This window comes from Raphanus sativus, chromosome 6 (assembly GCF_000801105.2).
Source record: "Raphanus sativus cultivar WK10039 chromosome 6, ASM80110v3, whole genome shotgun sequence".
Classification (NCBI taxonomy): domain Eukaryota; kingdom Viridiplantae; phylum Streptophyta; class Magnoliopsida; order Brassicales; family Brassicaceae; genus Raphanus; species Raphanus sativus.
This window is the reverse complement of record NC_079516.1, coordinates 17,721,571-17,746,916: the sequence shown is the minus strand read 5'-3', so window position 1 is coordinate 17,746,916 and position 25,346 is coordinate 17,721,571. Positions and strand designations below refer to the sequence as shown.

Sequence of the window (25,346 nt, the reverse complement as noted above, 5' to 3'; positions counted from 1 at the left end):
GCATTTTTATAGAATTATTTATATTACAAATGGTATTTGCTTTCGTCAAGCAATCAGCTATATAGTTAGTTCTAGATGATATAATTTTGAGTGAAAAAAAAAGAAAGAAAGATGATATAGTTTTGTAGTGTAGCATTTTGACTTTCGTACTTAGCATTTTGGACATAACTACCAGAAGAAATAACCCGAGACAACGTAGATAATGTATCAAATTAATCATTATCGTACTTTTAGTCCACATAAAAATACCAATAGGTTACCATGTGCGTAATACCGACATCCCAAGTTTTCGTCATGGGCTAGTGATTTATGAAATGCAATTGTTTTATGGATGTACTTAAAATTAGATCATCAACATAACTGTCTTGTTGCTAGATCTTGCTACACCTGTTCTGATTACATACATGTGTATTACTCTTAGATGCTAGAAAACGTGCTTATTTTATTTGAATCCCGTGATAGATTCTGGGACGAAGTGGCACACTTCAAGACATAGCTATAACCGAGCTCTTGTTCCCGCATCTTTTGGCAGCTATGGAGCCTTTCTTGCTGGTAGATCTGATTACATGTGCCTTTTTAAGAATCATTTGTTGAGAGAATTTGTACAAGTCAAATACTTTGGCTTTCTGTAAGATCTTCTTAATTACAGTGGAACCTATGGAGAGACCATAAGTTTGGATAAACTAAAAGACTTCGATATATAGGAGAAGACTTCAACTCCTATTGGAAGCTCGTCCTGATCTTCTTGCTTTTGAAACCATACCTAATAAACTTGAAGCTCAGGTTCACTTTCTTGCCCACCAAATATTGCAAAAATGTTTGCTATCAGTCTTTTTAATGTTGCAAATCACTAAAACCTCAAGCGTGCGTTGACCTTCTGGAGAAAGAGAATGTACAGAATCACAGCATGGATCTGTTTCACATTTGTAGATGGTGAGAATGCTCCATGATCAGGAGAGAACTTTGAGGACTGCCTTTAAACTCTTAACAAAAGCAACAACATTTGCGCTGTTGGCATTCAATTTCTAGATCATAGGGATCTTCTAGATTACTGCCTTGAGATTGAAGAAATGATCTCTAATGGTTTTGTTTGTCAAACTTTGGCAGCCATCGCAATGCTTTGGTGATGTCGAGTTTGAGGTGTTTGCAACTAGTTGGCTGTAAAAGAACTGAAGTTTCTAGAAAGAACAAAGTATAAGAGATGAATCTCTTAAAAGGGAGAATAAGAAATAATTCTATATCACAATCATATAGATCGTGATCACTTTAAACTTAATGAACAAGCACTTCAATTTTTATTAATAAAAAATAGAAATATGAACTTATTGTTATACATCACAACAACAAGAATTTATATAGAAAATGAAATTACAAAGTGAATAGTTGTGATCACTTTAGATTGTGATCACTTTAAACTTAATGAACAAGTATCTTTTCATTGTTTCTCTTTAATGCATCTCATCAATGAAGAGTTGTGTCTATTTCTCTATAAAATTCTTAAATAAAACTATTTAACTAAAGTCACAACTCTTAATACATGCATCTTTTCACTAAACTTAATTACAACCAACAATGGCGTAACCTTGGAGCTAAACTCACAGGAGGATGTTGAATGACTACTCCTTCCACCATTAAAACTACCTCCAGGGATTTGAAAAGAATAGAGTTTTCTTGGAAGAAGATTGAAGCTTCTTCTACTTCTTAACTCGTTTGGCCATTCTTAGGTTTTTCCTCTCTGTTGTTTTCTTGCTTTTCACGTTTCCTCTGTTATCTTAAAAATGTATTCGTCAACCAGGTCTTGCGTTTTTTCATATAAAGGCCCATAAAATGTTTTCTTCTTGGTGATAGCCCAATTTGAATCCGTAATACATCTATTTAATTATAACAATTAAGGTTTCGGTTAAATTGTGTACATATTGGACAATTGGGTTATACATTTATGAATTTATGATTTAGTGTCATTTGTGTGTATTCTCAAGTTTCCTTCATGTAGTTAAAAGTATGCTAATCGTTGTATTAAATTTGACAAAATCAGAATTTGATTAGCAAAAACCTAATCGTTGTTTGATCTAGCATAACGCATTTGGCGAATGCAGACATCTTATTTTTATAATGCAAACCAGGGTGACTTAGTCACCTCATATTCTCTTTAGTGTCACACTTTACAAACATCAGAGAAATTGTCATCTTTATAATGCAGTCCTTTTACATTATGCAAGTAATTAGTGACATAAAGTTGCTTCACATAATAAACATAAAATGTTATTTGATATGAAAATAAAGAAATTTATATAAACTAGAAAGGAGAGAGTACTTATTTGTTGGTCAACAAATATTACGTTATAAAGAGAAACAAAAATAACCTTTGTTTAGTTTACGAAAAATTTATTAATCAAATTCCATAAAAATGAATGTTATCTATATTTTGGAAAATCATAACCGTGAAAATCATAAAAAGAACAAAATATCGGGTTCACATTTTTCTTAACGTTTTAGCAAAGACAAATACACCTGAATTTTCGAGATATCGACCGACATTATAGTACGTACAATTGCAAGTGTGAATAGCAAGTACTCATAAATTAATATGATAATTAAGAAATGAGCATTTTTATTTTTAAGATTATTATTACAAGTACTAAATTAGCGAAGATTCTAAAAGCCAAACAGATAGGGACAAAGCCCCTTCGCCGCATATTACGTGGAGCTGCACACATTGGCTTCTCTGTCTCTCATAAAACACCCAAATTCGAGACCTCTTTTTCCTACATTTTATTCTGACTTAGAAAAAAAAATACGACTTATAATATATAAATATATAATTGCTTGACTTCGTATTGACTAGACTACAATCAAGTGGCAATAAAATGGAAGAATTTCGAAAACTCCAAGTCTTACACAAGAAAATGAATACATAGAACTTGTTTTTACTGTTGAACAAAAAAAAAAAAAAAGAACTTGTTTTTACTCGCTCTTTTTAAGAAAACAGTACCAAGATCAATTTTTATCTCTAAAATACAGCCCATAGTATTAGCCTTTCTAGCTGAAGTTACAACTTTCCAAAAAAAAAATTTATTGAATAAACATAAAAGTTACAGTATCATTTGCGTTTCATAAAAAAAATTACTTGCGTTTTCAACTCAACTACAAAAACGACTTTAAATAATCTCTCTTACATGATGACTAAATAAAAGTTTAGTATGAAGTACATGAGCTCAAAAGATTTAAGTCCATTAAACAAAAAGATATAAGCCTTTATGGTGTAAATTGTAAACTGTAGCACTTCACTTTTTTGTAGGTTCATATATTGTCCTTCGTTGAAGAAATTTTACATTTTGCTGTGGATTGGATGCTAAATTAGGAATGCTCATCACTTTATCTACGGTCCACATGAATATAACATATGCACCAAATATTTTTTGCATGAACATGATCACTCGTGGATTTCGACTTAACTTGACCGAACTATTTTTAAAATAATAATGTTTTCGTAAGTTTTTAGCAGGTCACGTGGATATCAATTTTACCTTTTGTCAATGAAGCTTTAGACCATCTGCAACGGAGACTCATGACAAATCCTTAACTGTTACTTTTATGTTTAACTGATTATAATATTAATATTAAAGCTAATATAGTTAAGGATCAGTATGTAAATAAGGGTTTTAAGGACCCAATCCTTAGTGCACGTGGCATGTTGCCATTGAGTCTTCTTCTGTTTCTTTCTCTTCTTCATCTTCTTCTCTGCCGATTTCACAGTCAAACTTTCTGAATCAAATGGGCAAAGCGAAGAACAGCTTTTCCGCGAATCAAAACACCCAGCCCATTGTCTCTCTTCCCTCTTCTCCTTCTCACTCTGGTACCATCTTCTTACTCTTTAATTTTCATAAAGTTTTGATTTTTTGCCTCTCCTCCATCTGGGTTTCTCTCTACACTTAATGATCCCTTAGTCTAAAGCTTTTTGCCATTGGTGGGGAACTATTTTGAAGTATTGCGTCTTCTTCTTCTTCTTCCTCGTGCGAGTCGTAGCCGTTGAGTATTGCGTCTTCTTCTTCTTCGAGCGGGAAGAGGGCTCTGTGGCGTGGCGGGTCAAACTCTTCATCTTCTTTGAGAAGGAATCTGAAAGGGGAGAGAGATGAAGAGGCGAGTGATTGCTTCTCTGATGGCCGTAGAAGATGCGCTTGGATCACTTCCAAGTCTGGTAATAACCCTTTTCTTTATCGATTTTAGTTAGCGTTTGCAATTGTTGCTTGACTTGTTTAGAAGTTTTGTGGAAGTTTTTTTCTTTTTGGGTTTTGATTTTGTCATTTCTGGGTTCTGTTCTTTAGGCCTTTTGGATTGTTTCAATCTTGTGAATGTTTATTGTGCTTGTGTATTTGTTAGATTTCGAGTTACAAGATGAAACTCTTTGATAATTTGGTGGGAAAAGCATAAAAGGTTTTGGAGATTGGCGTTGGAACAGGTTACTACTCGGTTATTCCAAACGTTTATGTCCCTGTAATTGCCTTTCCCCTCATATTCTTCTGTTATTGAATCATTTTGTTTTCGAGCTTGTTTTTATCATGTCACTGTGAGCTGAATTTTATGGTGCTACTTCAATCTTTTATAGGGAAAACAAAATAGTCACCTGAACTCGAAGTATGTGGAGACTATTTTTTCTCATTGAACGTTTTTATAAACTGCGTGAGCCTGTTCTTCTTGTTGGTGAAACTGGGGAAGGCAAAACAACAATCTGCCAACTACTGAGGGAGTATAAGAAGCTAAGGTTGCACATCCTTAACTGTCATCAATACACAGAACAGCGGGGAAGCTTTACAGTATACTTTCTTTGCGTTCTAATGAGCATGAGAGCAGAGAAGTTGTTTCATACTTTGGGTATACTTTCTTTGTGACACATTCTAATTGGTTTTACAGTAGATTCTTCATAGGACAATGGATTCAGAAGTAGTTTTATTGTTTATGTTATTGATGACTATTTATTTCTAAGAATTTCTAAAGGAGTTCACCATTGGACACACAAAATATTGTGGAGTCCTTGATTATTCAAAAAAAAAAAAAACAAAAAAATTACTATAATAATTTTTAGGATTCCAAGAGCAAATCCACTATTGTGGATGCTCTTATGTTTGAACATTGCAATATAGTACAAGTTGTCTTTTTAATTTATTTTATTAAGAACCGGTACAAATGTAATAAATATATTGCAAAAGAATAATTCCAAACGCTACCGTCCAGACTATTTCTTTTGTTTTCTATCATTTTTTTTAAAAAAATTGTTTTCTATCATTTTGTGACTGTAAAAAAACAATCTCAGATCTCTCGTGTTGTTAACTTTGCATCTTGTCCGCGAATCCCAATGGTAATTAAAAACTTTTTCTTTTCACCTTAATAATACGTACCTAAAGATATTTGAACTTTAATATACGTACGTATAGTTTAACAGATCATGCTTATGTGTAACTAATGGCTCAACAAACGTCTGCAGTGATATTGAACATTTATAGTGGCACTATTAAAACTTACATGTAAAAGTTTGGGTTTCCCTTAGCCGGGTAGACACATAGTTAAATCAAAAGGAAAACCATATGCTAAGTCTGATTTAAAAAGAAAAAAAATTATATGCTGATTTTGATTTTTTTAAAGTTTTTTTTTACTCATCTAAGTTTCCATTATTTTAAAAGTTTTTTATTGGTGTTTAAACACGGAAAAAACTCATATTTATATATCTAAATGAAAAAACTATTGATTCTGAAAGTTTTTTTTGTTTTATTGAATATGATAGTTTACGAAATGGTATACTTTGGGATAATTTTCTAGTATGAATTTTATGTTTTCTACAAGTGTATATTATCATTTTGAAGGTGTATCTATATACCAAACATCTACTTTCTCCCTTTTATAGTGTAAAATATTCCGATACTTGTAAAATTATTTTAATTTTATTAAAATTTGTTGATAAATAATATTTTACAGTATTATTTATGATTAGTTAACTTATTTAATTTTTATAATTAAGAATATAATTTAAAAGATTTTTTTTTGTATTTTTAACCAAAATATTTTTGTTTATAACAGATGTAATATATCTCAAGCTCATTTATCTAAATTTTTGTGCTATTATTAAATGATAATTTCGATGCAAGATCTTTTTCTATATAACTTGAACTAAGAATCTGAATGATAAAATCTTGCGATGCGATTTTAATAGTAATAAAAACACACACACACATATATATATATATATATATATATATATATATATATAAATAGAACCATACTGTCAAGATTTTACTTTAAAAAAAGAAGTATAATCAGTACTGAGTATAATGATTTTTAGTTTTAGTTTAAGGATATGAATGACATGAAGAACAAATACAGATGAAATCCAGATTATTTATTATGAAGATGAGACTGCATTACTTGTCCATTTATGTTTTTAGTTGCAGAACTAAAAAAATGCAAAGATAAAAATTGATTTGCATGCAGATTGATATATGCCTATAAATAATTGTCCTGCATGTATAAGGGAAGAAGGAGCTAGTGTACCACAGATCCCCAATCTAGTGTTTTGCCTCTCTTTTTTCTTTCCTTTTAAAACTAAAATTGTTTTACAATACATATTCTCATGAATTATCTTATACTGGTCTAATATTTATATATTATATACTCTTGTATCTTTGTAGACAATTATATATATTTAATTTAGATATTTTTATATATTATTTATTTGGCTGCTATTTTATACAATATAAAATATATAACTTACTAAATAATCATATATAATATTTGGAAAACTATATAAATATTTTGTTATATTTTGTTTAATTTTTGTTGTTGATAATATATAACATAAATACAATAATCAATAGTTGTATGCAAAAGTTAAGTGTAATGTTATAATATATTTTATAAACCAGTTAATGAATTCATGCATGTTGTTGATAACTCGTACTACTTAATATCAATAAAATATTAGACATATATTTTTGTTCTTAGATATACATGTATGCATTTTTATATTTTAAATTTTTAAATGAAGATTTTATTGATACAATAATATAAAATTTTGACAATATTAATTCTATAGTTGAACCAAATGGTAAGAAAAAAATCGAAAATCAAATAAGGATACAAAAATAAGAGCAAAACAAAAGTATTCTTTATAATTTCTGTAATTGTGATAAATTTTTAAATCATTTAAAATTTCACTATATTTATTAAAATGATGATATTTATTGTTATTTTCAATTTCTCCCTCCGTCTCTTTTAGGTCGTTTTAGAGATTTTGTTTTGTATTAAAATATTAGTCGTTTACAAACTCCAATGTAACATTTGATCATTTTTACTTTATATATCCTTTGATTTAAACTTTATTTTATCAGTTAACCATAAATGCACAAGTAAATTTAAGGTAAAAAGAGATAAAACAGACATTGTATGAACTGCCTTAATCCAAGTGAAATATCTAAAACGACTTAAAAAAAGAGACTGAGGGAGATCTGTTGATCACTGAATACTTAATTAATATAGATAATATCCCGGTTTGCTGAAGATTTAAGAATGTCAAAAACATATTAAACTAAACAAACATTCTGCCATACCAAAAACGCAAAAACATATGTTCTCTCTCTCACTCATATACATATATAACCGATGTATGTATGTATAACTTGGATCAGATTAAAATTTTAATTCAACGATATTTACATATTCATTTGATTCGCTGCAAATGCATGTGTCACCAGACGTGACGAGTACCAAGAAGAAATTGATCAGAACTTTCAATTTAAGTTCCTGTCCCAAACAAAAAAAAAATCATCAGGGTTTATACTCTTCGGCTTCTTATATGTAGAATCAAATGCAGAAAAACAATACACATTTCTAATAAAACTTCAACATCGACACGGTAAATGTTTATATCAGAAAATGTTTATAAACCAGTTATTAAAATCTCCAAAATACCCTCGTTTTCCCCTTATATTAACGAAAAAAACGTGGGTATTTTAGTTAAAAACACTCATTGATTGATTACATAAGAGGCTCGAGAAAATGAAACATAAATGAAGAAAAATCAAAGGAACTGCTTCGATTAGTTATGGAGAGGATCGGAACAACTTGGTACCGTTCTTTTACTGTCACTAGTCCCTTTTCCGACATAAGAATCCACGGGAGGAAACTTTCCGGCGCCGAAGTACTTCTTCATTAGATTTTCTTGGTTATTAGCCGCAGGAGCAGGAGAGGTAGCCTTCGTCGGTGCTGCTGGATATACCCGAGTTGCCCCTATAAGGGAAGTTAAAGAAGAAAGACAGAGTAGATAAGAAAGCAAGATCACCATTAGCAGAGAAGAGTTTCTCCATTCTCGAACATGAGTCATATCCCAACCCTAAACCCTAACATAAAGCTTTTCCTCTTGCTTAAACCCTAACCATCGATTTATCTCTCTCCTCTCCTCTCAGAGTTAGATCTATCTTCAATCTGTAAATATTTCTGAAATTGAGAGGGAGGGGGAAAGAGACTGAAGTTTTGTCTTGTGAGAAGAAGAGTGGCTTTCATGCAAATTATGAATGGCCACGTGAATGGGTACATATAAATACAAGACAAGATCTGAGACTTTCTTTTAGTTTTTTCTTTCGACAGATTTTATTTTAGTTTTATTAATAGTACATATGACACAGCTAATTATGATAAATAGTTGAATGGTACGGTTATTGGTGTCTAGTTTCTTATGTGTAATTGTGAATATATTTTTGTAAGAACACTAAAATAACATAAAACAGTGTTTTCTGTTGCTAAGGAATTGTCAAGAATTTCAGACAACATAAATCTATAATTAGCTTTTGTAAACGTAAAGGTATTATAGCTTTATGTATTGTAAATTTATAAAAAATTAATAAAAATACATAAATTTATACATAAATGTTTTATATATTATGTACTAGAAAATTACACCTTTTAATATATACTTACATAAATAGTTTAAAACTTAAGATATTCTTTAGACCAGCGAGAAAACAAAACTTTCAGTAAATCAATAAATCACCACCCACCAACGTACTTACCTTTTTTGGTATGATTTCAAAAAGTTGTCATTCTGGAGTTGCTTTATAGATGTAGATGTAGTCATGTAGAATAGGTTTACTTTAGTTAGAACAACTGATGCAAAAGTTAAAGTGCTATTTCTTTTTTGTCCAAAAATAAAGTGCTATTTCTTTTTGTTTTTGTTGGTCAACCTCTCTATATATACACGAAGTGATATAATGGATTTGAATGTGGATATGGAAAAGAAAACTGTGTCATTATTCTTGACTAACATGACTAAAACAGACCGGTAATAACCACGGCAGAGCTTTCGTTGTTATCTTTCAACATACTATTATATATATTGTTTCGACATACAATAATGTATTCGTCTTGTCTTCAGAAATGAGGATAACGTGACGCAACCAAATGGTAAAACGTTTGGTTTTGCTGTCCAATATATAACACAAAATGTTCGTTTGGATATGTGAGATGAGTTTGAATAAAGGGTGTCGTTTTACTAACTGCACTTTGCCGTTTTGTGTTTGTTTCTTTTCCAGTTTTGCTCTTTACTTTCGTCTCTTCCTCTTGCCTTCTTCCTCTTCGTGTCAGAATTAAAAGATGAAGATCCCATCATGATTCCTATCATGCGACTGATCCAATCATTTTTTCTTATTTAAAAGTTCTGTAATTAAGCTTATAATTAATCCATTAGATAAAATTTAGTAAATTAACCTTTTCGGACAATATCGATTCTTAGATCTAAACTATGCCAAAAGTTCTAATAATCTGCAACAACAAAAGAACAGCCACACATTTTTGTTTTCGTCTAATGGCATCAGTATTTTTTTTTATAAAATGCATTACTGACTCTGCATAACTGATTATATATACCAGATGTATATACACTGATACAACTCAAATGGCGTACTGCCAGTGAATAAATTAGTTTCTGCTAATAAATAAATTAAATCCTATTCGGCTTTGTTATTGGTAATTGTTTAGCTTAGGGTGCCTAAATATAATATTTTCATAACATACCTTCCTTACATTATGAAAAGGAAGTATTTGTTATCATCTTTTGGACTATAACGGGCCAGTACAAGTGAGCTTGTAGATGAGTAGATTTCTTTTAATACCAGCGTGGGTTTGTATCTCAAATGAGGGATAGAGAGTAATCGGGTGTTGGTTCTGTCCAAGTGGTCGAGCTCAGGCTTGATTTTCACTGACCCGGCCATGCCAAGTTAGGAAGTGATCCCTGCTGTTCGAGCGATGGCCCTATAGGTCACATGGTTCTTAGTGGAATGCATGAGGCTGGTTTCACGAGCAGCGAATACTTCCCACCGATAACGAGTCAAATTGTTTGTGTTCAAATATGAACTCATGGACGCAGTGATGGAACCACTCAACAAATACTACATCAAAATTGATTTTGATGCGTTAGGACATATCTCCTATATATATTATAGGATAAACATTTAAAAAGTTATAACATGCAGTTTGTACTAATTAAAAAGATGACCTGCTGAGTTGTCACATAATTGAAATATTAATTTTGTTTACGTGACGATTTGAAAATCAATTAAAAATTTTATTAGTCCAAAATTAAATTGCTATGAAATGTTATATTATAGTATGTCTATTATAAACCATTCATTTATCAAACTGAAATTTATTATCTATTATTTTATATATTAATTTCAGATATATAAAATATTTTAAAATATAATTTATATATTAAAAATTTATATTAGCATCACTAATTTTTAGTTTATACAATTTATATTCAAAAATTATATTAATATCTATCATGCAGTTACACTACTGATAAAAAAAAAATTTTCACATCAACATGAATACCCCCCGGATCTCCCGGCCGACTCATCTCAACAGGATTCAAATGACGTCACGGATGCTATTGGCCCTGACCCGGAGGTAAACAGCAGCATGAACACCTCCGACGAAGACATCGCTGACATAGCACCGGAGTCATATTTCAAAACCCTGAGCCTGAAGTACTTTGCATCCGAACCACTACGGATGGTGTATGGCTACCGAGACTTAATTCATTCCTGTCTGGAGAGCAATAACCCCGAATCCCACTTTATTGAAGGTACAAACCAGTATTTTTTCCATAAGAGCACGAGCAACGCATTAGAACATCTAAGACTCTCAGCTGTTGGGAAATATGATAAGGGTACTTACCTTTTTGGGATACTACTGCTGTGCAACGGAAAGCTGAAAAGGGGAAGAAAGGTTCTAGACACTCTAAAATGGAAACATACACTGACCACCACAAACAGATGCTGGCGAGAGATTAAGAAGGTACTAAGCGTTTACGGTATTGATCTAGAAGACACGTATCTGACCAACATGGCCAAGCTCAAGCCCCCCCGAACCTGCGATCTCCATAAGAAAACGCATTTGTGCAAGAAATGTTACTACTTTATAAGGGTGCAGATGTTTGTCGACTATATTGCTTATCGAAAGTGATTTTTGTTTTTTCCATTTTAATTTATTCTACTTTCCGAACCTTTACAGCCGCTCATACAACATCAAATTTATCATGCATAAGATTGTTTAGTACTGCTTCTCAAAGTGATTTTGATTTCTTTTCGTTTTTTTATAATTTATTTAATATTTTTTAGCAGCCAATGATACAACGAAAAATTATCATGCGTAAGATTGTTTAATACTTTAAAAAAAATATGGTTAAGAACTTCAGAACGTAATAAACATCCCGCCCGTAGGGCGGGTCGACCATAGTTCATTATATATGTTACTATTCATATTTTGATTTAAACCGCTTATTTTAAATAAACCGCAATTATTTCAACAGCCCAGAGCTCATGAAAATCTTGATAAGAAATTTCAACAACTCAAAATTCATTGATATATCACAGATGCAGAATTAAAAGACGGCAGTTTTACATTCAGTTTGGTTCGTAGAATCTATATGATTCTATACCGACAAAAAATCGCAATTGTTTCGTATCATGTATTTCTTTTATACAAATCGTAGTCAAACCATATTGTACTGTTCCATCTGCTTGTTCTGCACATTCAGTTCGTTGGACTTGTTACCATTCAGAGCAAAAATTATCAATTATGAAAAAAAGAAATTAAAATGGAAAATAAGACTTATGAAAACGTTCTTCATTTTTGATGAAGTCTGAGAATCAATTTGAACTACGTGGATTTTTAGAAGAGATTCTTTCAAGTTCCAAGTGACTATTAGTACTAATTTAGTTTTGATGATGGGCCAAGTTCCAACTTCCAAACATGGTTTTCTTTGCACTGTGTCTCCATAGCTAATGAGCACATACTTGGTTCTCTCATGAATAAAAAAGGCTGCTTAGCTAATGGACTAGGCCTTGTAGAACATGTTTTAATTCTTGTAACTCAATTTTATAATTTTGATTAACAAAAACAATTTTGTTTATTAGTATTATACTTTTCCACGTAGCCAATATAAGCTTAATAAATAATTCTGAAAATCTTCAAAAATAGTCAAATCAAGCTTTACTATTAAAAGAAAAATGGTCAATTTGCTCAATATTCATAAGGGCTCTCACAATTAAGAATATAGCGATGCAATGAAAAGTGTGTCAATTTGCATCATAATAAGACATTATAATCCTTCATGGAGAGTGAACATAAGAGTGAGTGTGTGTATTTCAAACGCCGAGCTATATACTATTCTATATATAACATAGATATAGAATAGATTATTCCAAAAACATAAATGTAAACCCTAAACCCCAAAACGTACATTTTAAACCCAAATCCTAAACCCTAAACCCTAAACCCCAAACCATACACTTTAAACCCAAATCCTAAACCCTAAACCCTAAACCTAAAACTAAACCCTAAACCTAAAACTAAACCCTAAACCCAAACCATATACCCTAAACCCAAACCCAAACCATATACCCTAAACCCAAACCATATACCCTAAACCATAAACCCTAAACCCAAATTCTGAACCATAAATCCAAATTATATACTATAACCCAAACCCTAAACCCAAACTATATACTCAAACCATATACCCTAAACCATAAACCCTAAACCCAAATTCTGAACCATAAACCCAAATTATATACTCTAAACCCAAACCCTAAACCCAAACTATATACTCAAACCATATACCATAAACCCTAATCCTAAATCCTAAACCCTAAACTCAAACCATTATCCATTACGTGACTATGTTATACATATTATGGTATGGAAAACTCGACACACCCACAAACTTTGTATATAGGAAATTTTCTAAAATTTTTTTAGAGAGAGAGCTGATGAGTGGCGACGGTATTGGAGAACAAAACAATGTAACTGATCAAGTAGTGAGTAAGAAGAATTAGGAAGCAGAGAAGGAGATACAAAGTGCAAAAGAAAAGAAAAAGAAATGTATCATACTATACTGTAATTTAAAATCAGTATAGTATGAGAAATTGAGAAAGAGAGAGAGAGAGAGAAAGAGAGAGAGATAAACCCTAAACCCAAATCATATAGTATAGGCAAATACAAATAAACAAACACAAATCCATATACCCTAAACCCAAATCTAAAATTCTAAACCCAAATCTAAAATTCTAAACCCAAATCATATACCCTAAACCCAAACCCTAAACCATAAACCCTAAACCCAAACTATGAACCATAAACCCAAACCATATACTCTAAACCCAAACCGTAAACTCAAACCATATAACCAAACCATATACTCTAAACCCAAACCCTAATCATAAACTCTAAACCCAAATTTTTATCCATTACGTGACTATACTATACATATTATGGTATGGAATACTCGACGCACCCACAAAATTTGTATATATGAAATTCTTTAAAATTTCTTTAGAGAGAGAGATGATGAATGTCACCAATTTTAGAGAATAAAACAGTGTAACTGATCAATTAGTGAGTAAGAAAAATCAAGAGGCAGAGAATGAGATTTATTTTACAAAAAGAGAAAAAAGAAATATATCACACTATACTGTAATTTTAAATAGTATGAAACATATGACGCATGATCTGGAAATAGGGATTATGAAAAAAATTAGAGCAGTTTACAAATATATGTCAGTTTTACAACATTTAAAACATGTCATATACAAAAAAAAATCTATATTTTTAATAAGTATATAACAAATTCAAATTATAATTTTTAAAACTTGTAAAGTAAATTAAAAAAGAGAGGTGAAAGTGAGAAAATGTAATATAGCAAATAATGCATAAATATCATAGCCTAATTGCTCTTATGGTTAGAGACTTAGTTTAAATCCTACTACGTATATGCATCCAAATTTCCCAAAGAAAAATCCCAAACAAAACAAAGACCTGTTTAAGAAAAATACAAGAGGTATTCATTGTTAAAAATAAGTATATCTAAATAAATTAATGTGGACACAAAACTTTGTACGTTATATGTATGTAAGCTGTCGATGAACAAAATGCCAATCTTACTGTGAAAATATATTTATTTATTAGTTTTGCTAAACTATTGTTTTTTAAACTAGGATTTAGCTAAATTATTGTTATAAATATATTAATATCTCCCGACAAAAAAGTAAATAAATAAATATATCTATCTATATTGTTAAAGTTGAAGTACAAAATTAGAGTGTTTGGAAACTTGAATAGGAAGATTAAAAAAAATTGGAGTGTTTGGAAACTTGAATAGTAGTTTTAATGAAATTTGTTTGGATACATGAATAGTAGTGTATATTAATTGTGTTTCCATATTTCACTTAGTTTAATAATTCAATTTATTATATTACCTTAATAATAATTTACATCATTAATTATATTACCATAATAATAATAATGTATACTTTTATTTATTAGTTAATCAATATTAACTTTGTGTCAATTATAAAGTCAAAATGTTAAATAATTAAGTTTTATATATGATTAAATGTTTGGTTTAGTTTATTTTAATAAAATATTTTTATCTTAGTTTCAATTAGTGGAAAATTACGTATCCAGAAACATAGTTCAAAGATATGTTTTTTGAATAAAATAATAACTTAAAAATAATTAAAATGTGCTATATTTATTGCCACTTGATTTTTCACTCCATATAATTATTTTACTTGATAAAAAACTCTTTGTATTTCACTTAATTTAGTCAAACACATAGAAATAGTTTTTTTTAATTAATTTATAAAATCAGTTAGACATGAACATTATATGTTCATTTAGGTACATGTTATTCCTTTCGGGTATCTAAAATATATAACTCTAATTATGAAAAATAAATATCGATGTATAAAAAATATTTCAAGAGCCAATTTAACAAAATATTAGCTTTTTAAGTTATCAACAAAATATTAGTTGGTTCAGTTGAAATAAATATATTAAAAAAATTATATGAACTAAAAATGAATATAAAATTACCGTACATTTGGATTCAAAATAATTTCGTTTAACAACAAACTAAATAAATATATTGATTAAAGAGAATAAAACAAAACCAGAGAAACATATAGTGTGTCGAATTTATTATAAAAAAGTTTTACTAAAATAAATAAATTCAATAATTACAAACAAATAATATATTTTATAAAAGTGAAAAATAATATCCGCGATTCCGAAGCGCCGATCAAATTCCAGTATATATTATATTTCGACCAAAAAAAGGAAAAGAAAGTAGCCGCCTCATCTTCCTCGTCTGGACTCGACTCGTTGGCTCTCTATATGCGGAGCCCGATTTAGGGTTTTCATCCAATTTATCCATCGATTCACCATCTCATCTCCCTCAAAGCTCCAACACTCTCTCCGGTAATCCCATCTCCTTCTTCTCAACTATTATCCTCACTCTTGTCTTCTTTTCCAGTTCTAGGGTTTTCTGCACATTAGGGTTTGATTCATGTATTCGTCTAGGGTTTCTTCCTTTCGTCGATTGAACATATGGGTATATCGATTATCACAAAAAGTATCAAACTTTCTAGTCCTGTAACGATTTATTTGTTTAGGATCTTTATGGAAGAACAAACCTTTGTGCTAAGTAACTGTTTGTTGTAATCATGTAGCTTGCAGGTTTTAAGTTAAGACCATGCCTAAAGAGAGGAAACAACGCTCTGTATCTCATGAAAGGCTTAGAGGATCGCCTATGTATTGTGAGTCAAGCCGTGCTCTGAAGCCTAGTGAGAAGCAAGTTAAGGAATGGGAAGAAGCAAGATGTCCTGTCTGTATGGAACATCCTCACAACGGAATCCTTCTCGTTTGCTCTTCCTATGATAATGGCTGCAGGCCTTACATGTGTGACACTAGCCACCGGCATTCCAACTGTTTCGATCAGTACCGCAAAGCTTCTAAACAGACAGAAGGTGCAGCAGTAGCTTCAGCTTCAGCTTCCGAGGTGACAGTTGTGAATCCGAGAGAGGATGAAGAAGGCATTGTGGCAACCGAAGGCAAACCGAAGCTTACTTGCCCGTTATGCCGTGGAGATATAAAAGAATGGGTAGTTGTTGAGCCTGCTCGATGTTTCATGAACGCGAAACATAGAAGCTGTTCTTCCGAGACTTGTGAGTTCAGCGGAACCTACTCTGATTTGAGAAAGCACGCGAGGCTGCTGCATCCGGGAGTGAGGCCATCAGAAGCAGATCCGGAGAGGCAGAGAAGCTGGAGGAGGCTAGAAAGGCAGAGAGACTTGGGTGATTTGCTTAGCACACTACAGTCTTCTTTTGGAGTAGGAGGAGAAGAGAGAAGCAGCAGCAATGAAGATGGGATCATGTCGTTTGATGATGGTGGTTGGCTTACAGTGTTCTTCCTCATCCGCGTGTTTAGGCCAGAATCAAGTGGTGGGGCAAGGAGTAGTAGTAGCAGCTGGTCAGGTACGTCTAGAGCTAGGTCACATATAGGTGTGAGAAGAAGATCTTCAAGGCTTTGGGGAGAGAGCTATGAAGGTGGTGATACAGGAACATCAGCAGCTAGAGATGGGGAGAACAATAATCAGTCTTCTGATGGACAAGAGTCTGGAACTCAAAGACGCCGTGTCAGAAGAAGATATTACATTGAGGATGATGATGATGATGAAGAGGCGTAATGGCTCTCTCTCTCAAAGTATACAATTTGGTTTTTTAACTTTATGAAACAAAATATTGGGGGAAACTTTGTATTAATAACCCCAACTCGTTAAAACCTATTCTGTAAAATTTCTTTGCAGATTGAAAAATGTTTCTATTGAGAAACAAAATGCTACAAAATAATTTAGTACCCTTTTACAAAATCTTTCATAGACAAAGCTATCTTTGTAGCTTTTTACTTCATTAAGGAGCTTGAAGTTGAAGGTGTTTAAGCAGAAGCTGCTTCTGGTGCTGCAGCTCTCTTCTTAGCCAAGTATTCATCAACCCTTTTGCTTCAATGTCTCAAGTGACACCTTCAAATCCAGCTGTTTCTATATCTTTGAGATTCACACGTATTTGGGTAACTCTGAACGCATACCTGTTCAAAGAACACAACAAGAAGGCGATTGTTGCATCAAGAAACTAAACAAGGGCGAGTAAATGAAGAAAGATCTTTCTTCCACTGTGGATAGAGAAACTGCTTTGAGCTTATCAGCAAAACAAAACATCTCTACGCACTAACTACAAATCTAGCTCCTTAGTTCTCACTTCTTGCCTTGAGGCCAAAACACATCTAACTAAATATCCCCACCAAGAGAGAGAGCCTCTGGATGATACTTTCATGTATGATTTCAGTTTCGGCATAGCACTCAACTATTAATGGGCCTATGTGGCCCATTTTGTGTGTGTTTACCGACCAACTATTTCAATATTTTCATCCTTCTTTTGATTACGTAAAATATGTCTCATCTCTCAAATGTCTTTTCCCTCGGTTTCCAATTATTGGTTGTGTAATTGTACTATTAGGATTTGTGGTAAATGTGTGGCTCTTGATAAGAACATTTTTAACATATGATTAGCTGAACAAAAGAAAAAGGTTTCATCTTATAAAATCTCTTCTCTCCATGTTCCCAGTTTAGCAACTTTGGTCTTATGAAAAACATATTTGGCTTTACAGATTTGTCTTCTTTCTATATACTGCTTCTCAATTTGTAAACAGTAGTTTTTCAACTATACATACAATTATTGGTTGTGTAATTGTACTACCAATTAGGATTGTAGTATAATTGGGTTCTAATAGAAGGGTAAGGTTCCTGTGGGTTTTTAATTAGGATTGTATTAATGTGGGCTTTAAGCCACTTTTGCTACTTTTCATATTTTATTTTTAATGCAAGAAAATGTTCAAAAAAACTATACATACAATTTGTAAACAATAATTTTTCTAATTTATATATTATTTATTTATATACATACAACCAAATGTTCAAGTACAACCCCAAACTAACGTAATCATATATTTTACATAATGACAATCGCATACAATACTACATATACTGAATTGTACCATCTGAATGTTTGCCAAATCTCCTTGCTTCACTTCACGACCAAAAGAGAACACTCTGTAGTAGGTAAACACCTGCATTTATATAAAGATAATGGCCATTATATTTGTTTTTCGTGCATTGCTCCTATTTCATATATTGTATAATTTTCTCGTTAAAAACAAAATAAAAAGTAAGAATTTTTTTTAAATGAAATATTATAAATAATATAAATTTAAAATATTTTCCTATATTATTAAATTATGAATAATGTATTAAAATATAGATTTAATACATTATTTTAAAAAGTTATTTTAAAAATATCAAAATATTTTATATTTGAAATATATATCTACATATATTTTAAACCTTTTACATTATAAAACAGATGGAGTATTAAGTTTATTGACCGAATAAAAAAACCATCGAACTATTTATGAATTTCTTACTTTTTAAGATTTCGGTTTTGTTCATCGCTGATAGCTATTAAGTTGATCTTTTGCTCTTGAATTATTTTGTGGATTGTATCTTTCAAGTCTCCAACATCAGTAAATGTCTCTGCTTTAACCTGCTTTCAACATGATTATGATGAGAATAAACATTTCAACAAATGGGTGTTATATATTTTTTAATTTTCTTAAAACACAACAAATGTTTTTAATGACATAAACCTTGAATATGATTTGGTCAAACCATTACCCCATTATTTTCACATAACTTCTTGGCTTTCTGTAATATACCCAACGCAATTTTTGTATTCCTTTGTTGAGCCAATCTCATGAGTTCTGCATCTGCAAAATATACAAACACATAAGAAAAAACAAATAAACAAAAAACAAATAAACCTTTAATGAAAATCTAAAGAACATGGTCAATAAGGCGACTTAACTGGGTGAAAATGGACAGAAAATCTGAGCAAAGCCAACCGACGTAGAAAGTGCAGTAGGAGGAGTGAAGGAGTTTTGTGGCTGTTTTGCGAAGATCACAACTTTGGAGCTGTCAATGACATCTTTTAGATTTGTGAGGACCCAAATGAGTAAATCATAACTTGAGTTGCTCTCGTCGATAATCACCATAACTTTCTTCATCTTCTCTTCTTGTTGTTGTTCTTCAAGTTTTTGTTACAATTAAAATCTCTTGTCAATGTGCTAATTTATAGTATAGTTTCTGAAGTGGAACATGTCTAAGAAAGTAATTATACGATTGGGTAAGGGAAAGGACTCCTTCACCAACTAGATTCTGTCTTTTTCATTTATAATAAAAATACACACTAAATAAAATAACAATGAGTAATAAATTATTTCATTTTTTTGACAAATTATTTCATTTTACGGCGTTGATTTTTTATAATAGTTGACATATAACAAATCACCAATTCATCATTGTTTTTTTTTAATTTTAAAATCGTTTGAGTGGATTGCGTTTGGTATTTGCCGGATACACGCCAGTAATAACATTAATCACGTAATTTTTATAGTCAAAAATCTAATTAAAATAAAATATTATTAGGGTTGGGAAAATAATTAGCTAAACTGGCTGGAAACAGTTTGAGCAATTTCAGCCGAATCCAGTAGCGAAAGTAACTCTCTGGGAGAAGGTCAAATGACCCATGTTAGATTTTAATAAAAGTACTAGATTCTAACCCACCTTAAAAATACGGGTATATTTTTTGTTTTAATTTAATTTTTATATTTGTGTTTTCTTTGTGTTTATATATATGATTTTCTTTATAATAAATCTTTATCAAAATATATTTTATTAAATAATAGCAATTTAAAAATTGATCTGGTATATTGTCGGTTGAACCCGCCAACCCGCAGATTTCAATTTTGTTTCGTCTAAAACTGAAACCCGCGGGTTGATAATTGAAAATTGAAGTCTGTGGGTTTAGTCAACCCGTTGAGAAATATATTCTGACCCGCCCGAATATATATTTCTGTTTTAAATTTAATTTTTGATATTTGCTTTTTCTTTTTGATTATATTTGTATTTTTTTGTAATTATATTTGTATATAAATTTTAATCAAAATATATTTTATTAAATAATAGCAATTTAAAAATTGATCCGGTATACCCACGGTTAAGGCTGGATTTCAGGTCGAACTCGCCCGTTGACCCGCCAACCCGTGGATTTTCAATTTTTCTTTGGTTAAAAAATATGACCCGCACAACCCACAAACAAATAATTTTGTACTCGCACCTGCTTTGCTTTAATTATTATTAAAATATATTATAATAAAAAATTTATACATGATTTAAATTTTAAATTATTATTTTTAAATTTCTGTATTTAAAAAAAAAACTTTTTTAATTTAAATTTTTTAAATACTTTGCGGATCGACAGGTAGCCACGATCCGAAATCCACCAATCCACACTATTTTCAATGTAAGAAAACATTGAGAAATATAAAAATTCAGAAATTATAAATATCCGTTGAAAATTATAACTGTTTTTTACAGTGTTGATGAGAATTTTTTCAGAAATTTTTTCAGACGCAAATACCTATTGAAAAATATAACTGTTTTTCCTGGGTTTCTTTGGAACTGAGTTAAATCACGAAAAATATAACTGTTTTTGAGAAATTGTCGCATGAATAATTTCTGAGAGAATTGAATGTTCATCAAAACTTAATAATAATAAACATATGACGTGGTTAGTAACAATATTAAAGTAGGAACAATTATAAAAATAAATAGAAGTTAGTTATTATTAATTGAATAAATAAATAATTAAACATAATATATATCAATATTTAGAAGGTGGTTATAATTATTTAGATACAGTTATAAAATATTTAGTTGGACACAACGTATTAATACCAACCCATTAGAACCTTAGTAAAAAAAAAGTAGACACAATAACTAAACTGCTTACAAAAAATGTATTATATCTGTATATATTGTTATCAGTTGTTAATATCAAATACGATCATCATTTATTCCTTTTGCTTTGTTATTAATATAATTGTCTAATAAAACTGTATTTGGAAAAATGGGCTCCTAAAAATTTGGGATTACAGTGAATGTTACGTGTATATATGTATAGTAAAAAGTCGTTATTTTTATATAATTAGTTTTATATTGATATATGAATCTAATATAATATTGATTATGTAGTAACATTTTTGTGGACCCAACTACTATCAATTGGACATGTTGAAGAATTAATAGTATTGATAATTTTACTTATGTTTTGAAAATAATAACATAAATATATTTTTAAATAATTTATTGACCATATAATATATGCTTACTATGTAAATGACCCCATTAAAATGTTTAGCTGGGCTCTGCCACTAGCAGTATCTAAAATGTAATGTTAAAAATAAAATAGTACCTGGGTTTAACTCACACAATATAAATCACTAGTTTTTTTTTTGCAAAAGTATAAATCACATGTTAAATCTTTAAATTAATGTATGTTTTTTTTAAGATGTGCAAGTACTCGGAGAAAAAATCTCAAAAATACTAGTAGGTGTGGTTAATAATTGAAATAGTAAAATGATTTCTAATTGGTTGTTGTCAACGCAAGTTAATATTTAATTGGAAAAATGAATTTGACAAAAGAAACAAGTTAGGAAAAAAAAAGAAGTAGGTCCTACGAAGACGAAACAACCTTACCTCATCAAGGAGCTTCATCTAGAAGACTAGAAGACTAGAACACGCTAGCTCTTGGCGTGCTTCAATATTGGTGCCTTTCTACTCCAAGTAAATTTAAGGCCCACAAACAGAAAGATCACACAAAGCAGGCAATAAAGTATGGGCCCAATAAAAGCACGAGATAGTTCGATCATAATTGTCATTTCTTATACTATCACTTCACATTTATTAATTAAAACATCGAAATTTTTGTTTATAAATATAACACTGATTATAATTAACTATTTCCAACAATTTTTATCCAATCAAAATTTAATAAACACAATTAGTTTTTTAAAGTTTACAATTTATCATAATTATTTAAATAAAATACATTGAAAATGTTAAAAAAATTGAAACAATATTTTTTTTCTTCTAAAATATGGATTATTTTGAGATATTGGAAGTAAGACATTTTCTTTTTGAACAACAATTTGATTTAGAAAACTGAAACTAAGAGTGATTAACATCTAGAGGTGAAGCTTGATAATTAAACTCATTATCAGAATCAAACCACTTCATTTCCTGAGTCAAATCTTCAACCATCAAATAAATCTTTTCACAAAGAGGATGAGATCGATCTTCAGCATTAAAAGCACAAACTTCATTTCTAATCTCAATCCAGCTCCAACCTGGAACTTTCTTCACACCTCTCTCCTTCATCACCTTCTTCACACTCGCTTTCTCTTCCCACTTCTTGGCATCACTATACATATGAGACAACGACACATACGTGAAATGATCATCTGGCTCCATCTCCAGCAAATGGTTAGCCACCTGAGTAGCCATCTCAATCTCCCCACAGGCCCTGCAAGCTCCAAGGAAAGTCTTCAACACCATTGGATCAGGACTCAATGGCATTGATTCGATTAACTCTTTGGCTTTGTTCACAAGCCCTGCTCTGCCTAAGAGATCAACAGCAGCTGCGTAGTGTTCTGTTCTAGGTTGGATTTTGTAAACCGGTTCCATCGAGTGAAGCAACTCGAGTCCCTCTTGTACCAGACCAGAGTGGCTACAAGCTGTTAGAACTGCAGTGAAGGTTACATGGTCTAGTTTCACGTTTTGGTTACACATTTGAGAGAAGAGATCAAGTGAGACTTGCCCTGAACCGTGTTGAGCGTATCCGAGGATCATTGCGTTCCAAGCTACTGTACTGTGTGTTGAGCAAATCTGCTGGAAGCATCTTTGCGCGTTCTCAATAACTCCACATTTTGAGTACATCAAGATCAGAGAGCTAGTTACAAACTCGTTTGATTCAAAGCTTGATTTAGTAGCCAGAGCGTGAATCTGCTGACCTAACTGAAGTGTTGCAAGGTCAGAGCATGATCTCAGAACTGCAGAGAAGGCGTAATCATCCACTTCTATATTTGAAGATCCCAAGTAGCTAAAGAACTTAACCGCATCCTCGCTTGGACCTTTTTGAGAAAGCCCTGTCAACACTGAGTTCCAAGAGACAAGATCCTTAGCTTCCAAGGTTTCAAATAGCGAGAGAGCATCGTTCATGAAGCATGTAGGAAACTGAATATACATAAAGATCAACGCGTTCGAAACTGAAGTTACTTGTTCCAGTCCCTTCTTTATAACCAAACAATGCAAGGACTGTCCGAAGAATTGATGCTCATCACAAGAGCTTAAGATGCTGGTGTAAGTATAAACATCGGTTTCGATTCTTGTCCTAAGCAATTCAACAAACAGCTCAAAAGCTGAGTCCTTTCGCTCTAGCTTAGAGAAACCAGCAAGCATCGAGTTCCATGTAATCAAATCTTTCGACCCACCCAAGCCATCAAAAACTCTCTTGGCATCAGATACAGAACCACAATCTGCATAAGAGCTAACCATAGCATTGCAGATAGTAATCTCTTCCTCAAGTCCAAGCTTCAAAACCTTACCATGTACCTCCCTCAACAAGTTACACAACATGGGATCATCAAGCAGAGTAAGAAGTGGAGCAAAAGTCCCATCGTCCATCATCTTCACCTCCATACAACCAAACAACCCAAAAGCAGTCTCCACATCCCTCACCTGCACAAACCCACCAATCAAAGCGTTCCAAGAAACAGAGTTAGGCTCCCAAATCTCCTCAAACGCATCCAAAGCATCCTCAACTCTCTCGCATTTCGCGTACATGTCAACAAGCGCACTCCCAACGTAGACATTATTACACTCATAACCTCCCTTAACAACCAAAGCATGAACTTGCTCCCCAAGTTCAAACCTTTTCGCAGAAGCAACACCTTTCAACAGCCTACTGAAAGTAAACCCATCAGCATCGGAACCGTATCTTCTCATACATGTGAACAAGCGCCACGCGTTGTCTAGCTTCCCGGAGCTTGTGTATCCGGATATCATCGTGTTCCAAGAGACTGTGTCTCTGTGAGGCATTTCGTCGAACAGGTTGTGGGCGTGACCCAGGAAGCCTGATTTTATGTAGGAGTCTAGGACTCTGTTGGATACGTAGACGTCTGAGATGTAACCGTGTTTGATGGCGTGGGAGTGAGTGGAGGAGAGCTTTTGGAGGGAGTGGAGAGAGCTCTCTAGTAGAGAGGCTAAGAAAGGTTTCATTCATCTGTTTGGTTATTACAGTGATTATGGTCTCATTTGAGTCACTGACTTTATTGGTAGGGTTCTTGTGATTTGGCTCAAACTGCTGAACAATAGAGCAGTGCACACAACACAACACAACACACACAACTATAAAAGAGAACTTCGTTTTTCTGAACTTCAAAGAGGTTTTTTTTTTTGTAAAACATAAGGGTTAAACCCCGTATCCGCTTTAGATGAACAAAACAATGTGAATGATCGAACTTGAAATTTGTTGGCGTCCCAGACCCGTCCACTGCCACTTCACCACAAGGCCCGTTCTCAAAGAATTTTTTTTAAATGTAAATATTTTTCATTTTTGCATTTTAAAATATTTTATTTATTTATTTTGTAACGAATAATTTTAATGTTATCCCAAATTGATTGTGAGATTTCAAATTTAGTTTTCAATGGTAAATATTTTTATAAATACATAAATTTGTGATATACAAAGATTAAACTAACCCTCCTAAATCATTTATAAATATCTAATAATTATTGGTAGAAGATTACAAACTCAACCTCACCCCCTATAACTAAATCTTTAAATAATATTTACTAAACCCAAAACTCAAATGCTATAATAGATGTTAAAATTATGTATGCTTGTTTTCACCATGTTGTCTTGCTTTTCATTTCAGTGCGTTAAAAGAGAAAAGTGATAAAGAGATCATGAGGGAGAACCAAGCTATTATGAGACAGTTTGATTCCAACG

General features: G+C 31.8%; 5 protein-coding genes, 1 long non-coding RNA gene and 1 pseudogene across 7 annotated transcripts; 4 read left to right on the top strand and 3 right to left on the bottom strand.

Annotated features, from left to right (window-relative positions):
* Positions 1 to 421: 421 nt before the first annotated feature.
* Positions 422 to 1,705, top strand: LOC108807972 (homocysteine S-methyltransferase 1-like; annotated as a pseudogene).
* Positions 1,706 to 3,635: 1,930 nt separating this feature from the next.
* Positions 3,636 to 4,990, top strand: LOC130496354 (uncharacterized). Of its 2 annotated transcripts, XR_008935458.1 has the most exons (4): positions 3,636 to 3,856; positions 3,987 to 4,198; positions 4,381 to 4,494; positions 4,607 to 4,990. It is a non-coding gene; the product is annotated as an uncharacterized LOC130496354 (long non-coding RNA). The 2 variants fall into 2 exon arrangements; XR_008935457.1 differs by having other exon boundaries at positions 3,636 to 4,198.
* A 2,838-nt stretch (positions 4,991 to 7,828) lies between these two features.
* Positions 7,829 to 8,550, bottom strand: LOC108810763 (CLAVATA3/ESR (CLE)-related protein 27). Its single transcript, XM_018582851.2, has one exon. The coding sequence runs from the start codon at positions 8,369 to 8,371 to the stop codon at positions 8,087 to 8,089; it is 285 nt and encodes a 94-aa protein (XP_018438353.1). The 5' UTR covers positions 8,372 to 8,550; the 3' UTR covers positions 7,829 to 8,086.
* Positions 8,551 to 10,962: 2,412 nt separating this feature from the next.
* On the top strand, positions 10,963 to 11,508 carry LOC130495617 (F-box protein At2g35280-like). Its single transcript, XM_056987034.1, has one exon. The coding sequence runs from the start codon at positions 10,963 to 10,965 to the stop codon at positions 11,506 to 11,508; it is 546 nt and encodes a 181-aa protein (XP_056843014.1).
* Positions 11,509 to 15,651: 4,143 nt separating this feature from the next.
* On the top strand, positions 15,652 to 17,254 carry LOC108813877 (uncharacterized). The gene is made up of 2 exons (XM_018586559.2): positions 15,652 to 15,804; positions 16,056 to 17,254. Exon 2 carries the CDS (start codon positions 16,079 to 16,081, stop codon positions 17,069 to 17,071), a length of 993 nt encoding a protein of 330 aa, XP_018442061.1. The 5' UTR covers positions 15,652 to 15,804; positions 16,056 to 16,078; the 3' UTR covers positions 17,072 to 17,254.
* A 1,039-nt stretch (positions 17,255 to 18,293) lies between these two features.
* On the bottom strand, positions 18,294 to 19,544 carry LOC108837482 (uncharacterized). Its single transcript, XM_018610522.2, has 4 exons — positions 19,302 to 19,544; positions 19,112 to 19,203; positions 18,862 to 18,980; positions 18,294 to 18,507 (listed from the first exon to the last, which is right to left on the bottom strand). The coding sequence occupies exons 1-4, from the start codon at positions 19,498 to 19,500 to the stop codon at positions 18,465 to 18,467; spliced, it is 453 nt and encodes a 150-aa protein (XP_018466024.1). The 5' UTR covers positions 19,501 to 19,544; the 3' UTR covers positions 18,294 to 18,464.
* A 2,888-nt stretch (positions 19,545 to 22,432) lies between these two features.
* Positions 22,433 to 24,701, bottom strand: LOC108813451 (putative pentatricopeptide repeat-containing protein At3g25970). The gene has a single exon (XM_018586010.2). The coding sequence runs from the start codon at positions 24,611 to 24,613 to the stop codon at positions 22,505 to 22,507; it is 2,109 nt and encodes a 702-aa protein (XP_018441512.1). The 5' UTR covers positions 24,614 to 24,701; the 3' UTR covers positions 22,433 to 22,504.
* Positions 24,702 to 25,346: the final 645 nt, after the last annotated feature.